Source organism: Macaca mulatta, chromosome 7 (assembly GCF_049350105.2).
Source record: "Macaca mulatta isolate MMU2019108-1 chromosome 7, T2T-MMU8v2.0, whole genome shotgun sequence".
Lineage (NCBI taxonomy): Eukaryota > Metazoa > Chordata > Mammalia > Primates > Cercopithecidae > Macaca > Macaca mulatta.
In genome coordinates this window covers 20,981,849-20,993,837 of record NC_133412.1, presented here as the reverse complement: position 1 = coordinate 20,993,837, position 11,989 = coordinate 20,981,849, and the positions used below count along the sequence as shown (strand labels likewise).

Below are 11,989 nucleotides of genomic sequence, written 5' to 3'. Positions count from 1 at the left end.
TCCTGATTATTTTCAGAAGCTGATGAGGAATATGGGTAAAATGTTAATGCTTTCCACCCACCTGAGAATCAGTGTTCCCAGGATGCCATATCTGGAGTCTCTTTCCATCATAAATAATCCCACTGCCTCTTTTCATTTCCTGAAGCCTGCTCCCCTCCTCACCCCACCATTAGAAATAACATAGACAGCTGCAGCATAGCAAGGAGTCTTTACTAGGATGGAGGCAGGGGATGCGGGGGCAGGTCCAGAGCAAGTAGAATGGGCCATCATTAGAATGAGCAGAACTCCTGGGAATCTTGAGACATCAGTTGGTGGTGGGGAGTTAATGCTTGGTGTGGATGACAGGTGTGGGGATGCGGATATCCTGGCCTCTCTCCAGACGCCGTTCACAATCAATCAAATAGTTTACTCCATCGATGACCAGCTGCACAAGCTCCACCTGAAGGACACTAATCTTTGATCTCTGCTTCCTGCAATCTGAGCTTTTCTTTAGCACTGACTGACTTGCCTGCTGATTTCCAGTTGCCTCCCCACTCGACCTGAATTTCATTTCAGATTATGTTACATCCCGGAGGCTCACTCACTGCCATATTTCAGCCCCCACAGACCTATAGCTCTCCTCACCCTAATCCCTTAGGATCTCACCTCTGATTTGCCTAGTCGGTCCAAATTAGAAATATCAAAGACACCGCCTGTGGCAGCAGTGTCCACTCCTCCAGTACCACGCTTTTGGAGTCTTAGGTTCTCCAGGATCTTTGGGAAGCGGCTATCCTAGAGAGGAGATAGGGATTGGGAGCACGGTCGATAGAGGCAGAGACTAGTCCTACCTGAAAGAGCCCTGAACCTGCTCAGAGCTCTGTTTCCTGACTTTTTTTTTTTTTTTTTCCAGACAGGATCTCTCTCTGTCACCCAGGCTGGATGGCTCACAGGTCACTGAAGCCTCAACTTTCCAGGCTTAAGTGATCCTCTCACCTCAGCCTCCATTACACCCAGCTAACTTTTGCATTTGTAGTAGAGATGGGGTTTCCACAGGTTGCCCAGGTTGGTCTTGAACTCCTGGGCTCAGGTAATCGGCCCGCCTTGGCCTCCCGAGTGCTGGGATTACAGGCATGAGCCGCTGTGCCTGGCCTGTCCCCTGACCCTTTAGCCACAACGTGTTTGGCTCCTTTCCAAAGGGTCCACTCCCTCCCCATCCACAACTCACCCTTCCTTACTCACACCCCTCTGTAACCCCACAACTCCTTTACTTTGCTTAGCAGGGGCAGTTTGATGTGCACTCCTGCCCGAAGTCCAGTGCCCAGGTTAGATGGACAGGTCAAGATGTATCCCAAACGCTCATTCCACATGAACTCCCAGCCACGTTCTTGGATAAGTTGCTCCACCTGAGTCCACAAAGGTTTTGTTAATGAAAAATCAGGGATATTTCATTAACCCTGGACCCTCCCTTAGCTAGACACACAAGAACACTAGAAATATGTCTAGAACAGAAACTTGGCTGTGAATGGATGACACTGGTCTTTTTTAATGAAAATGGCTTGTTATTGTTTTCATGCATGCATGATGCAAAATTATGATGTGCATAATAATGAGATTGTGAAAAAATATGTGGAAGAAGAAAACTCGAAGGAGTGGTGTATTAGGGATGATCTAGGGAAATGAACAGAGGTGGTAAACTGAACTGAGAGAGGACTGATTATTCAATGAGTTCTGCATGCATCAATTATCTTTGCTTTGCTAATGAGCCTAGAGCTTGGAAGGGTCCTTTCAGACAGAAGATGAAGGTGTAAGCTTTGCCAGGAAGAGGTAAGATAACGTTCTGTTAGCTGTGAACGGAGCACCTGTGTCAATGCAGAGAAAGATGAAAACAGAGCAGAAAAGCCAGATTCATAGGAATAGGGGCAGGGGAAGGTGTTTTGCTTCAATTAACCACGTAGTCATGAAGATGACTATTGGAGTTGAAGAGACAAGGGATCTACCAGAGTGACGGTCACAAAGACCACTACCCAACGTGCGTAAAAGGATCCTGTTTATAGTTCAGAAAGAACCATGGCATAGGGCATATCTTACATGCTGAACATGGGGGAAACCCTTCCATCTAGAATAATAATGCAGCTAACACTTTAACACTTATTAAGCACTTACGTTGGACCAAGTACTTTACCTGTATTTCATTTAATCCCCACAACAACCTAAAATGTAGAAAATCTCATTATCCCAATTTTACAGACGAGGAAACTGAGGCATATAATTTAAAGGTACTTCCCGACCCACTCATAGTCAGAATATGTTATCTATTACTTGCCTAAAATAGTAGAAACTTCTCAGAATCTAAAAGAGGAGCCCTTTTTCTTTGCAAACCTAAAATAGAACTGTATGTTTGAGAACATACAGTAAGATTGAATTGAGTTTATGGGGATTTCTAATGTAGACTTGAATATGGAGACCCAATCTATGTAGGATTGATGATTCAGTTCAACCTCTCATATAGAGCCACATATTCTAGAACTCGAAACATTTGATCCTCCTCCTTCCCCAGTCTCCCTCCCAACTCTCAACTTAAAGCCTCGACCTGATACTCTAACAAGAATGATAGAACCCAGAGTCAAGGCATACCTTGGCTCAGAACTGGGTGGTTATATTGGAGTCATGAACACAGCAACCTCTCCCCGCCAACATCAGTCTAAGCTCAAATGTTTTCCTTATCTGCACACCACACCATTCCACTGCACACATTCCAGGCACTGACCTGACATCTCAGTTATTCCTTTTTTGCATTATCCGGCAACTGCCCTATTCACTTCCTAAGGTTCCTGACACTCTTTCTTTTCCTAATCTTAGGGTGACCACATGTCCTGGTTTTCCCGGTATGGTCCCAGCTGGTTTATACCTTTATTCCTAGAGTGAGTCCTAGATAGTCCTTTTTACTATCAGACATGTCCTGGGTGGGTTGATAAATTACATAATCTATTTATGCTACTCTTTGGTTTTCTTTATGTCCTCCCACTTAGTTCCCCTACACAATCTTTTCCAACCTCTTTGAGGCCTCGGCAGAATCTTTCAAACACTCTCTTCATGTTGCCACCCTTCTCCATGGAGATGACCCGTGTATGATCCTCCTCATTCACCCAGATCAGGAAGCTCTTCTCATTGTTGTGCCTGAGGGCAGGAGAGGGACAGTGTTCAAGAGGCAAGGCAAGAATTGGTAGAGATAGAGGGGGAAAAAAAGCATTTATGAGGGCATGAAGACAAAAGAGGTAAGGAGCAGCCTCATACCAAATTCCACGAGCATCTGGCCAGTCTCGAGCCATTCCTGCTGCAGTCAGCAATGGGGACACAGGCTTATCAAACAGAAAGTGGTCCTGGGAAGAGTAACGGGACTTGGGTTAAGAATCTTCATGGTGGCCCCTGGGCCTCTCAGAGCCCATGTCTCATCTGGCCCAGCCTTCCCTCTGGCTCTTTTTTCCATCTGCTCCCACCAACCAGCGCCCTCTTAAGACCCTCACATCAATCAGCTGCTGCTGTTCAGCCTCTGTCATCTCACTGAGCCTATAGTAACGTCCAGCCAGGTCACCCTTCAGGCCACTCAGTGCATCCACCACAACACGTTCCACCTCCCGTCGCTCTGCTCGAGTGCAAGCTGGAGGCAGACTGAGTCCTCGGATGCTTCGGCCAGTTCTGACTCTAGAGGACAATACATACCTCTCATCAAAGTAGCCAGAACGGATCTGGGAGATAAGGGAAATGAATATAAGTCACAGAAACACGGTGGGAACTGAGGGCCCCTGGGAAAGGAGAGATCTTCCTTAGGCATTAGAGGACTCTGTGCATTCTACTTGCGTGCATTGGAAGAAGAGGCCCGTTGGGAAAGCACTCCAATTGAAGGGGGCATTGCAGACCCTTCCCCAAACCGCCCACCTCGGGCCATAGTCATTCTTATCTATCCTTTCATCTCCATATATGCTGCCCCTTAAGATATGATTCTTTCCTTACATTAAGATTAAAAGCTCAGCAGTGTAATGACCATGAGTCAGGAAATAAGGTGAAGGGATGGGAGATACAGTGTTGTACACAAGCAATGCAAATCAGAAGTGGGATATTTGAACTCACTTTACTGGCATCCAGATCCGTGGTGTGCTTCATTGTCCGGGGGTCATATCCATTGTGTCGCTCTTGGATCACAGGGTCAAACAGGTCAGCAAATACCTAAGGGGAGTTAAGAGGGAGAGATAGTTAAGGAGAGGGAATCCTTCCCCAGACTTCAACTGTGCATTGATTTCACTGGATCAGAAAACTTAAGTTTGGGGGAGCTCAGAGTCTTGGGGGAAAGTGAGAGGTCTTTAGGGGGAAGGAGCTGGAATGACTGGGAAGATGAGTTGGATCATCAGGGAGACTCTGGGGACCCCCTACCTCATAGGTCTCCTCATCTCCAGCCACCATGCCCACAGTCTTGATGAAGGGGTGGCCAGGGTTGTCCACGCCAGTCTGGATACACTGATCTAATGTCCAACCAGTGGGTGTGGTCTTGTCGCAGAGCCGTGCATAGACTGCTGGGGTCAGGTGACTGGCCATGCAGTTGTTGTGCTTTCGGAGGTCTGGGTACTCAGCGCTGGGGAGGGGGTACCCAGTGACCATGGAGGGAGGGCACAGACCCTAGACCTAATGCAGTTACCTGGGAGCTGTCCAGTTGGCCATGTCTGGCTTTGCTCCGTGGGAGGAGGGGGAATTAGAAAGAGGCTAAACCTTGGTAATCTCTTTAGGGACTTTCAGAGTCTATGCTTTTCTAGTAGTTCTAGTTGCCTCTGGCTGGCCAACTCAGTTCCTCCAGATCTGCTCAGTTCTTTCCTCCTATGACACAACACTAGGGATGGAGGAGGGGAAAAGCCTTAAGGACAGGAATTAAGGAAATGAGAGAAGGAGATGGAGGGAAGCGAAAAGGATAGTTCCCGGCTTTACAATTAGGGATTTGGGCAGCGAGTGCAGCTGGAACTCGCAGGGCCAGAGGTGGGGTCTTGGCAGGTCCCCAGAAATGTTCTTGCTTTATGGTTTTGGCCCCCACCCCCACCCCGCTGAGGTCTGCAGACTGTACAGCCCTCCAGCTCCAGGCCCTTCGTGATTATAGCCCTTTTCTGTTGCTCGGATTCTCATTTCTACCCGCACCTTCAATCACCACCTGCCCCCGCCTCCTCCCGCGCCTCAGGCACTGTTACCTCGGGGGATACAGCCTCCGTCGTTCACTGGCCGCTCGTACAGGTTCCGGTCGCAGCAGAAACCCAGCGGTTAGAGACCCCGCTCCGGCCAAAGCCAGGAGCCTGATTCCCGGGCGGGCGGACAGCAGACGGGAGAAGGAACCAGCCATGGCTTGAGGTCTGGCTACGGGATCCTGGAGTAGGCGCTGGCGCAAGATAGGATCCGGAACAGGGAGGGAGGATGACTGAGGGCCGGAGCTAGGTCCGAGGCTGCAGCCGAAATGGGGGTCGGATTGGAGGCTGAAGCCGGAATGGGAGCCGGTGCCAACCAGACTGCAGGAGAGGCGCAATGAGCTAGTGGCAGGCTGGCGGAGGAGGGGGAGGCCCCAGCCGCAGTCTCCAGGGGTGGGGCTCCCCGAGGCCCCGCCTTCCCCCCTGCCACCGCGCTAGGTGCGCGGGGGCAGAGGTGGGCAGCACCCGCCAGGTAATTAGCGGGACCTGAGACTCGCGCGTCTAAAGCCGGGGATGTAGCCCCCACCCGCCCCCGGGATGTGGCGGCCCAGATTTCAGCACCAAGTGGAGGACAGCACCCGCGTGGACTAGCTAAACCCCAACACCCTTCCCCCAAACCCCTCGGTTTAAACCGAAACCCGATCCATCTACCCTGTAGGTGTGGAAGGGTGACATTGCCCAACCTATTCTCTGCTTTCGGCCTGCCCCAGCCACCTCTCCCTTCTCCCGGGGGCAGCCGCGGGGAAACCGCGGAATAAACACAGATACCAGAGGAGGATATGGAGAAAGCACAGGGTTAGAGGCAGGCACTGGGAAAGACACCCATTGGCTCAAGGTCACCTTTTCCTTAGAACCAGGAAGAGGAGCAAGGTGCTTCCTTGCCACCTCTGTGCACTCCTTACAAGGCTGAGAAAGGAGTCCCTGGGAGGAGCCAGGGAAATATTAATTCTTATGCCATCTGTGCTGTGTCCTCCACCTCCACTCTGCACCCATGTCTGAAGCCCTGTTATTTCCTGCCTCTACTTCTCATGATCCCCCACTTTTTGTTTTCCTTTTGTCTCTCCCACTTTCCTCCCCGCCCCCTACCTCGCCTTTGATCTTTTACTTCTCTGCGTCTTTTCCAGACTCAGACGTGTTTCCTGCTCACAGGATGCCCTCTGCGTTTCCTCGGCAAGCTTGCTCACCTGTTGGTGGTGCTGGGTGTGGGGCTGGGGTTGGGCAGGGAATCGTTAGTTTCCTCTTCCTCCTCTCCCTTGGCTTCTCTCTCCGTAGTTCCTAGTTCCTGGACTGGAGGTGAAAGTAAAGTGAGGTGGTGAAGGGTGTGGTGAGATGACTGGGTGTGGGACTGGGACAGGCAGGCACAGGTCTCCAGACACCACATGTGTTTCCTTTCTTGGCTCCCTAATGCTGTTTAATCCAGAGGCAAGTGGTGTATCAGGGCATGAGGTCGTCAGGGCATCTCTGCCTTCCTTGTGATCCCCTCTTCTGCCCTCTCTCCTCATAAAACTCATACTCAGACTTGAGAGGGCTTTGTTTCCTAGCTCCAGGTATGACTTGACCTTTGTCCTGGTAGCAAGGAGAATGAATGCTAGAGTTGAAATAGAGATGAGGGGCTTCAGCGTAGACGGTCAGTTAAGGTGGAGTAGCACTGTGGCATTAGTCCCTTACCTCTGCTATCCTGTTGTACCCGCAAGACAGTAAGATACTCAGAAATCTTAAGAGAGACTATTTGGGAAAGAGAATTCCCTTTACATCAAGAACTCCCCCATACTACTCTCATTCCCTTCATTCCCCTTAGGCCTTCCTTGTGTTCTTTTTTTCCACCTTCTTCATTTGTGGGTATTCTTAGAAGTATCCACCTCTCCTTTGGGTCCATTCCTTCTTCTCCTGGTAAGACATCAATTGTTAGAGAACAGAGTTATGCAGCTGTAGTGTGGAAGATGTTACCTGTGTTGTGGGGTCTCTTTACCTAGGTTAAAAAGTAGCCATGAGTAAATAAATATAACTTCTTAGAATAGTGTGTATTTATCCAGATAAATAGGGAGATGATCTTCTAGAGCCGTAGGATAGCTATTTGATTGAGAGGGTGGTTACTAAGATTAAGGAATAGGGAATGGGAAGAGATAATTACAGAAGGAGAAATAAGACAGCCAGAGGAGTAGAGAAATTACCCAAGTTTAGAGAGTAGCTTCCCAAATGTGAACAATAATTCCACTGAGAAAACACATGTACTTGTGCACTTTTGTTTTGTTTTCTTTCTTTTTTTTTTTTTTTTTTTTTTTTTGAGACGGTGTCCTGCTCTGTCGCCCGGATGGAGTACGGTGGCGCGATCTCGGCTCACTGCAATAGGTGCCTCCCAGGTTCACACCATTCTCCTGCCTCAGCCTCCCAAGTAGCTGGGACTACAGGCACCTGCCACCATATCCGGCTATTTTTTTTTTTTTTTTGTATTTTTAGTAGAGACGGGGTTTCACTGTGTTAGCCAGGATGGTCTCGATCTCCTGACCTTGTGATCCGCCTGCGTCAGCCTCCCAAAGTGCAGGGATTACAGGTGTGAGCCACCTCGCCCAGCCACTTGTGCACTTTTCCTATCCCTCATGTGCCTTTGACAGGCACGTAATATATTATATGCCTGTCATTTAATATAGTAAATTATATGCTCATTTAAAAAGTTATTTTACAGCATATGGAAGTAATCAATATATGGTATTGATATATGGTATTTTATTTAATAATAATTATTTTTGTCAATGGTATTTAATATTTTTAAAGCACTTTACAATTATAAGGAACTTTTATATGTATTATTTCATTGAGTTGAATTGGATTGTTCCAATGATTACTAGGGACAGAGTCTACATTTTCAGGGGGACAGTAACGGAAGTTAACTACCTGAAAGATGCTGTAATAGCTAGTTTGAAGGGCTAGAGTGGTGGAGGGGGTATGAGCCTGAGCATGAACTAGCAAGGCATCTATTCCTCAAATATAATCTATTGCAGCCCTTAGAATCATTTCTATGTCCATTCAGGAGGCCTTGTGGGGTCAGTACAATGTGGCACGACTGGAAAAGTGGCAAGACCTCTAATGTTGCAGAGAAGAAAGAGGGAACAACTGTCTTGACCAGGGAAACCCAAGTGAAGATGCAAAGATAATAATAACAATATCATATACAATACAAAATGCTTCCATATTATCAGTACCCTTTAAGTGAGGTGTTTTGTTGTTGTTGTTTATTGAGACAGGGTCTCGCTCTGTCACCCAGGTTGGAATGTAGTGAGGTGATCTTTGCTCACTGCAAACTCCATCTCCCAGGCTCAAGTGATCCTCCTGCCTCAGCCTCATAAGTAGCTGTGACCACAGGCATAGGCCACAACGCCTGGCTAGCTTTTGTATTTCTTGTAGAGACAGGGTTTCATCATGTTGCCCAGGCTGATCTTGAACTCCTTGCACTCCATTGCACTCCAGCAATCTGCCGCCTGGGCCTCCCAAGGTGCTGGGATTGTAGGCTTGAGCCACCACAACCGGCCTTAATTAGGTTTTTTTTTTTTTTTTTCTGAGACGGAGTCTGGCTTTCTTGCCAGGCTGGGGTGCAGTGGCTCCATTTCGGCTGACTGCAATCTCCACCTCTTGAGTTTAAATAATTCTCCTACCTCAGCCTCCCGAGTAGCTGGGATTACAGGTGCGCACCACCACATCCGGCTAATTTCTGTATATTCAGTAGAGACGGGGTTTCACCATGTTGTCCAGAATAGTCTCCACCGCCTGACCTCGTGATCCGCGTGATGTGGCCTCCCAAAGTGCTGCGATTACAGGCGTGAGCCGCAGAGCCCGGCCATAGGTTTTTAATCCCAGTGTTATGGATGAGAAAAATAAAGGCTCAGAGAAGTTATGTGAGTCGCTCAAGGCTGCACAGCTATTAAAGGTAAGGCCAGGATTCAAATCCAGCTTTGTCTGGAGCGTAGAGAAAAACAGGCTGTGAAGATAGGAATCAATTTGTCTAGAGTTCCAGGTCCATCCATTTTCTTGCCTCCTCTGTAAATGTCTCTCTGTTCCTTCCCTTAACTTTCTTATCTGCTTCTCTCCTTGTGTTTTTTTTTGTCTCCAGTCTCCCTGTCACTCCTCTTTATATCTGTTAATATTTTCAACCTTTATTTATTGGATCTGTACATATATGAAACCCTGTTTTGTCTCATAAGACAAATGGAAGACCTGGTTTTGCTCTGAAGGAGTAGCAATGGCACAAACTCTGCCTCTTCCACTTTCTCAGCATCAGGCTTCCCACCCCCACCGTCGTCTCATGGAACGTCCCTGTCTAGACCACGCATCTGGACTTTGGCGACGCAGTAAGAAATCAAAGGAAGGGAGCATCAAGTTGCATTCCCTCCCGGAGCCACCAGGGGTCACGCTCCTCCGCGCAGAAGCGCCGGCCAACGCAGCCTGACTCTGTTGCCGGTGCGCGCCCTTCTCTGATTGGTGGCACGGCAAAGAAGTCGCGCTTTGATTGGGCCGCTGTCAGGTGTCGCTGCCGGCAGGTTCGGCTGCGCGAGCTGAGGGAGGCGGGTGAGTGAGGGCCGGGGGCGGTGGGGGAGTGGCTGGGGCTGGGGGCGGTATCGGAGGGGGTGGGCGCGGTAGGGTGGGCTTGGTGGATTCCCGGAGCAGCGGTTCGTTCTGAGTGGGCTCCGCTTTGGGAGGAGGCCCAGCGGAGGGGCCTTAGTGTCAGCGTAGGGAGAGTGGGGCGGCCAAGGCGGGGGCGGGCAAAGGCTAGTGGAGTCGAGATGGGAGGGCGGTATTCGTGACCCGGAGCTGTGCGGGGAGAGTACCGAGGAGAGGGTCGGCGGGAGAGGAGGTGGATGGGTATGTGGGGGTCTGCGTGAGGAAGAGGGGGTCCTGCGGGAGGATGGAGGAGCGGAGTCGTACAAGGGAGAGGATCAAGGTGGAAGGGATCTGCGCCAGGAGGGGTGGGGCTGGAGTCCAGGGGGAAGGGGGTAGCTTGAGGAATGGGTTGCGACGGAGAGAAGACAGCCTCGAGAGAGGGGTGGTGTGAGGAAAGAATGGATGGCAGGCCGTCTTTGTGGGGGGTCACTGGGGGTCAATATAAAGATGTTACCCAGTATGGTGACTCGTGCGAGGGGGTGAAGGAGTTTAATACTGGGGAATCAGTGAGTGAGAGGATTAGTTGGATTAATGGAATTAGTTGACCAATGATGCGGGACGGGATGGGGAGGCTGCAGTCAGTATTGGGGCAAGAGTCGTAGCAAGTTGGGAAAAGAAGATGGAACGAAGCAGCTGATACTGAGAACAGGGAGAGGAGCACAGTTGATCAGAGTCGGAAGGAGGAGTGTGTCTGAAGAATTAAAAATTGCATTAAGAAGGAAGTGAGGTGTCCACTGTTCAAGGTGGGCAGAAAATAGTGTTGGTGGCCTGAGGAGTTTTTCTGTGTTGGAAGTATTCCTGCCTGGAATTTGTATTGATATTTCCTCTTCACTACCAATGGAGTCCACCATCAAGTGCATAGTGATTTAGGAAATTAAATATATGCAAGCAGCCCTAAAGTCAAAGGGATAAAGAAGTTACACCGTGTGCCCTCCCTTCTACCCCTTCTCCAGATCTGATTTAACATAGATGTTCCTGAGAAGATTGCCTGCCTGCCCCTCCCTCCTTACCTTACTCGCCTATCTCCTTGCTTCTTTCCTTATATTCACGTTGATTCCTGTCAGTCTAAGACTGCCCTTTATCCCAGTGTGGAGTGTGAAGTTTTCTTTTATTTCCCAACACAGTTTGGGAGAGAGGCGGATGGGGAGAAGAGCATGGAAAACAGGGAAGCGGCTCTGGGAACACCACATTAAAGTCCAGAGGTGCATCTAAATAAATCCTGGCTTATTTCATAGCTATTTCTGTCAGGCTTCTATTTTTGCTTTGTTAACTGGGAATTTAGACCTTTCGTCTCTCTTCAGCCACTTATTTGTAAACAGTCTCTTCCCTGTTCTATTACTTACCATGCCTCGTTATGTAGTTGCAATAGAATTTCAAGACCAAGACTGTACAGTCAGTAGAAAACGAGGAAAGGACTCAATGGAAGAAAGGGCAAAGGGTTAGGAATCTTAGGCTTGAGAGAAAGTCCCTGCTTCAGAGCGAGGATGAAGAATGCAACAAAATTCTAATTGCTCAAACTATACAGGGACCTTGAGAATGTCCCAAGTCAGAGAAATTGGGTCAGGTCACTGAAAAGGAATTCAAAAAATAGCCTTTTTATCAGGGGGAAGAGTGTGTATAAGACCTGCAGTGCACAACTAGAAATATTAAGTCTAAGGAGAATGTCGCACCCCCGTGGCAGCTGAGAAGTAAAGACAGCAGATGATGAAGACTGGAAAGGTTGAGAGTTCGAGGTCTATATAAAGGTCCGCTAGATTTCTTTCTTTCTTTCTCTCTCTTTCTTTCTCTCTCTCTCTCTTCTTTCTTTCTCTTTCTTTCTTTCTTTCTTTCTTTCTTTCTTTCTTTCTTTCTTTCTTTTTTCTTTCTTTCTTCTTTTTCTTTCTTTTCTTTCCCTCCCTCCCTCCCTTCCTTCCCTCCTTCCTTCCCTCCCTCCCTCCCTCCCTCCCTCCCTTTCTTTCCTTTCTTTCCTCAGGATTTTCACTCTTGTCGCCCAGGCTGGAGTGCAGTGTCGCGATTTCAGCTCACTGCAACTTCCGCCTCCTGGGTTGAAGCGATTCTCCAGCCTCAGTCTTCTGAGTAGCTGGGATTACAGGTGCGCGCCACCCCACCTGGCTAATTTTTTGTATGTTTAGTGAGGA

The 11,989-nt window shown here is 48.8% G+C and overlaps 2 protein-coding genes across 59 annotated transcripts in view; one reads left to right on the top strand and one right to left on the bottom strand.

The window, feature by feature from the left end:
• Positions 1-189: 189 nt before the first annotated feature.
• On the bottom strand, positions 190-6,594 carry LOC712886 (creatine kinase U-type, mitochondrial). 9 transcript variants are annotated; one of them, XM_077939278.1, is made up of 10 exons: positions 6,383-6,594; positions 5,208-5,519; positions 4,408-4,606; positions 4,108-4,203; positions 3,504-3,725; positions 3,274-3,359; positions 3,033-3,156; positions 1,248-1,382; positions 646-771; positions 190-439 (listed from the first exon to the last, which is right to left on the bottom strand). In XM_077939278.1, exons 1-10 carry the CDS (start codon positions 6,577-6,579, stop codon positions 323-325), a joined length of 1,614 nt encoding a protein of 537 aa, XP_077795404.1. In that variant the 5' UTR covers positions 6,580-6,594; the 3' UTR covers positions 190-322. The 9 variants fall into 9 exon arrangements, with proteins under 9 accessions (XP_077795404.1, XP_077795405.1, XP_077795409.1 ...); XM_077939279.1 differs by having other exon boundaries at positions 5,208-5,456; XM_077939283.1 differs by having other exon boundaries at positions 5,208-5,392; positions 6,383-6,517.
• Positions 6,595-9,712: 3,118 nt separating this feature from the next.
• The window catches only part of PPIP5K1 (diphosphoinositol pentakisphosphate kinase 1), a 60,811-nt gene continuing 58,534 nt past the window's right edge, over positions 9,713-11,989 (top strand). For all 50 annotated transcript variants that reach the window (XM_077939246.1, XM_077939239.1, XM_077939228.1 and 47 more), the window contains exon 1: positions 9,713-9,758. The gene's annotated coding sequence lies outside the window, so the exon portion shown is untranslated. The remainder of the gene's footprint in view (positions 9,759-11,989) is intronic.